This window comes from Rhinopithecus bieti, unplaced genomic scaffold (genome assembly GCF_001698545.2).
Source record: "Rhinopithecus bieti isolate Rb0 unplaced genomic scaffold, ASM169854v2 scaffold_31548, whole genome shotgun sequence".
In the NCBI taxonomy this organism is placed as follows: domain Eukaryota; kingdom Metazoa; phylum Chordata; class Mammalia; order Primates; family Cercopithecidae; genus Rhinopithecus; species Rhinopithecus bieti.
This window is the reverse complement of record NW_016814470.1, coordinates 4,000,193-4,005,034: the sequence shown is the minus strand read 5'-3', so window position 1 is coordinate 4,005,034 and position 4,842 is coordinate 4,000,193. Positions and strand designations below refer to the sequence as shown.

The following is a 4,842-nucleotide window of genomic DNA, read 5'->3' as shown; positions in this document are numbered from 1 at the left end:
ATGTTGGCCAGGCTGGTCTCAAACTCCTGACCTCATGATCTGCCTGCTTTGGCCTCCCAAAGTGCTGGGATTACAGGCATGAGCCACAGTGCCCGGCTGCTTTCTTTATTACTAGAAAGTGATTTTCCAAATGTACAGCTATCCTTTTAACGTATCACTTTCTGCCCATTTCCCTCATAAGAGCATAAAATTAATGCTTGTCTAGAGCATACTATTTGTTATTGATTCATGTGCCTATGGTTTTATTACATCTTTAATATGTTAGTAGTCATTGATTTTAAATAAGTACCTTTAAAAAGATAGGAATTGTGAAAGTTTGTTTTGTGTCCAACAGTCTCATATGCAAGTGAGTGCTTAATGCATATCTCTGGATAGTGTGTTTAGTTTTGTATATCACAAATGGCAACTAATCTCAAAGCAGCAAAATCTTATCAATTCCAAAGAAGAAACACATGTTGGAGTCTACTGTATATCGATTTCAAATTGGCTGAAACAAGGTTGTTTTCAGATCAACTGAAAAAATGCTAATAATAATTTTTTTCTCATGCCTGTTGTACTGAAATCTTACTTGGAGTTAGATTTTAAAGACAGCTCTCTGACCCAGCTTCTTTTAAGTTGCACAAAAATTACTTCAGCCATTAGTGTTACTACTAACTTAAAGAACAGTAATGTTGGCCGGGCACGGTGGCTCACACCTGTAATCCCAGCATTTTCAGAGGCCTAGGCAGGGGGATCACAAGGTCAAGATATCGAGACCATCCTGGCCAACATGGTAAAACCCCATCTCTACTAAAAAAGTACAAAAATTATCTGAGCATGGTGGTGCATGCCTGTAGTCCCAGCTACTCCGGAGGCTGAGGCAGGAGAATCGCTTGAACCCAGGAGGTGGAGGTGGTAGTGAGCCGAGATAACACCACTGCACTGCAGCCTGGCAACAGAGTGAGACTCCATCTCAAAAAAAAAAAAAAAAAAAAATCGGTAGTGTTAACCTGGTAATTTTAGCTCAAGGCTAATAATCAGGAGTATCTACAACTAAATTAATGAGTATTCTTCTCCATTTTCTTATTTATGAAAAGAATACAGAATTACTTCATGATTATTCAAGGGTAATGAATTTATGAAGTACTTGAATTAACATTTATACCCGCCTTGTCTATAGTGTGAAAACCTCTGGACTCACGTAATTGCCATCATGTTCCACGTTGATGAAATTGAGCCCTTAGATAATCATAGAGTCAATGTTGAGTAATATTTTTATATTTTACCACATTGTAATTTGTTAACATTGCTGAAGAGTGTTATATGTGGTTAGTAACTTGCATGATTAATAAGCATTGATGTTGATACATATTCATTTATTTTCTAGGTATTCCAAGTTTATTATATGGACTTGGCTCCTGGTTATTTGCCAGAGTCACAGAGACTGTACATACCAGTTATGGACCCATAACAGTTTATTTTCTCAATAAAGAAGATGAAGGTGCCATGTATTGAAAGTGTGCATCGAAGAACATAAATATCAGTGGATTTTCTCTGTGTATATGTGCAGTATTTATTTTTGATCCTTTAAAATAAAACTTTTGCAAATACTTTTTTCTTTCTACAGTATCTGCTTCTTTAAGATGAATCATTGCCCTCAAGAGGTGAAGCTTTTTGTACACTGTTATATATTACGTACTCTGTTTAGCTGATGGCAACTACAAACACATGAAGCTTCACACCATTTTTTCCCTAGAACTAGGTTAACTTACAGATAAAGAATGATTACAATGTAATAGATTCTATAATTAGGTATTAACAATTTAAATCAACTCTGAAGAAAAAATAGAGATGCCCACACAAGAGAGGAGGGGGGAAAATATTTTATGTAACAATGGAAAAAGAAGTAGAAGACATTAGGATGTATGATGGAAATATTATATCATTGGCAAATCCAAAATTGATGAGAATCTAATTGTAATCTCAAGACTAAGCCATTCAGCTGCCAGGATTGTAAATAGAAATGTTTTAAAGGCCTTGTGCCATTTACCTGGAGGGTTGGAGTGTAATGTTGAAACTTCTTGTTGCTTAAAGAGTCCAAAACCATATCGTTTTTAAAATGTAATAATAAGTGGGTAATATAAGTGTAGCAAGGTGAATTAAATTCAGACTTATTAAAAGTTAAAATAGCTTTCCTATAAAGCTGCCAGAACAATTAAGGTCTTCTAGAAAGATGCAGAAAAATAAATTTAGTAACTGTTTATAAAAGCAATTAACTGATAAGGTATATATCCATAGACTTATTGGCAATAGGGAGTGGGCTGAAATTTTAAAGACCTAATGGCACTTTTGCATTTGAATTTTATTAACTTAATTGCATTTTTGAAAGCCAAGTCATTTAAAAAATTTATCCTTGGGGTAGTCACAAAATACCCAGATGAATGGTAAATTTCAGAAATTTGGAGTAATTTAGGGAGAACTAAGTAGAACTATTTAATTTCTAAACCAATGGGTGTTTAAGATTTATGATCTCTCCCATAATTACAAACATACATTATATGTCATTTTATGTTAATGTGTTGCTGATACTCTGCAACACTTAACACATTTTTGTAGCAAAACATTTAATAAAATTCAACATTTGGATGCTTACTCCTGTCAAGTCAGTAGAGAAAGTGAGTGGAAGTGACTGAGGTGAAGGCACCAGAATAATGAAGTAATACAAACCAGCTCCGTTAAAGGTAGTCATTTTAAATGATCTACAGAGAGTGAACTGTTCTGCAAATATGTGTAGTGTTCACTTGTCTAAAAGCAATTCTGAGTAACAGTTTAATCAAAGAAGTACTTATGCCAATATATTTAGTCCAGAAGAATATACTTGACACTAGTTAAATGAATGGCTTACACAAAGGAGATAGTGTTACATTAAGCTTCATTAATAATAAAACAACTGACTATTAGCATTTTGCAGGGAAGGCTAGAACTGATTTCCTCTGTAATGGGCAAAGTTAAATAACTATAGCTCATAAGTTTTAAGTCAAATACTGCTCATTCATTGCTGCTGGTCTTGTCAATACTGGCTGTAAAGGTTTGGTCCCAACACAAGGCTGATAAAATGGTTTTTAATTACCAGACTATGAATACAGCTTTTCAGTAGAGTTGCACCTCTTTTCACACTGGCCTGTTTGATTTCTGATAATTTGTACTGCTGACTCTGCTTACCTGTTTTTCAATAGCTATAGTCAGTGTGACTTCTTGTCCATACGTGATAGGTAAGTCTCCTTGGAGAACATCTTTGACAAACTACCCTATTGATCTCTGTAATTCTCTGCTGCTTGCAGCATTAAATAGGGCCTTGATTTCTTGTCTAATGTGCTCACTATAACAATTAAGCAAATGTAATATTTTCTTGTATTACATGAAAATCAATAGACCTCTTGCTCTTATGGAGTTGATCATGGTGAAGGATGAACTCAACAATGGGTAAAGGCGTGGTTTAAAAATTTAAATATCATTCATTGGACTTATTAAGTCTTGTAAACTTTTAGTCTGAAAACAGTACTTCCCACTGAACAGCAATGGTTTAAGTTTTTTCTTTAAAGCTGCATATTATACCAAAGTATTATGGCCTAAAAGGGAGAAAATATAAACGTGTAAGTCAGGAGACTAAGTCTATTTTTAGTATCAGTGCTGTCTTTTTGACCTCAGGCTAATAGCTCTCCTCCTTTGTGTCTTCGTTTTCCACTTGCAATCTGAGAAGAATGAAACAAGAGACTTTTCTACCCGAAAATGTGCATCAGTTTTACTTTTGTCTCTGCAAAAGCTCTGTTTTTATAATCCACATTCTTCTGCTCTGTATATTTACATTTATACTTAAAGGACTTCATTAATTAAAACATTTCAAAAACAAGGTGATGGAGAGAGAAGGAGAGGTGCGCTGAAGGCACATGCCCACTAACCCTGAAGTGGCATGTGGGGAGCTGAACAGGCCCTGCTCTTCTGCATATGAGTAGTTTCCTTAATTGGTGAAACCACTGATTTAGCTTTTCTGTCATATTTCTTTGATAGGATTTTTGTCTTTAATCCAACCAAAACTGTTTTAATAAAGGTGTACTTTTAGTACAAAACCTTGCATCTCTTCTATTGTTATTTCTATACAAATGAATGATCACGTATTGGAATAAATTTCTAGGCAAAATTCTCAGTTCCTGTGTAAGGGTTGAGCCACTATAAAGATTCAGTAACCTATTTGGGAGCATGAGAGAGGCTAATACAAAAATCTCTATTTTCTTAGTGCTGATGTCCTAAAATGCCAAATTGTACAATCAGTTATAGTTTACCACACATTTTGGGGCATTAATATTTTTCTAACGTTGACTTCTGTAAAAATTGAAACTTTTTTTTTTTTTTTTTTTGAGACGTAGTCTCGCTGTGTCGCCCAGGCTGGAGTGCAGTGGCGCGATCTCCGCTCACTGCAAGCTCCGACTCCCGGGTTCACGCCATTCTCCCGCCTCAGCCTCCGAGTAGCTGGGACTACAGGCGCCCGCCACCACGCCCGGCTAGTTTTTTGTATTTTAGTAGAGACGGGGTTTCACCATGTTAGCCAGGATGGTCTTGATCTCCTGACCTCGTGATCCACCCGCCTCGGCCTCCCAAAGTGCTGGGATTACAGGCTTGAGCCACCGCGCCTGGCAACTTTTCTTTTTGAGAGGAGGTTCAGTCTTGTCCAGGCTGGAGTGCAGTGGTGCGATCTTGGCTCATTGCAGCCTCTGCCTCCCAGGTCCAAGCAATTCTCCTGTTTCAGCCTCCTGAGTAGCTGGGATTACAGGCATGCACCACCACGCCTGTCTAATTTTGTATTTT

At 36.7% G+C, this 4,842-nt stretch overlaps 1 protein-coding gene across 1 annotated transcript in view; it reads left to right on the top strand.

Annotated features, from left to right (window-relative positions):
• CUNH15orf61 (chromosome unknown C15orf61 homolog) overlaps nucleotides 1-2,251 on the top strand; it is a 9,190-nt gene extending 6,939 nt beyond the window's left edge. The window contains exon 3 of the mRNA XM_017851206.1: nucleotides 1,367-2,251. Within this exon, the coding sequence (XP_017706695.1) occupies nucleotides 1,367-1,494 (128 nt within the window). The 3' untranslated portion in view covers nucleotides 1,495-2,251. The remainder of the gene's footprint in view (nucleotides 1-1,366) is intronic.
• The last annotated feature ends 2,591 nt before the right edge of the window (nucleotides 2,252-4,842 follow it).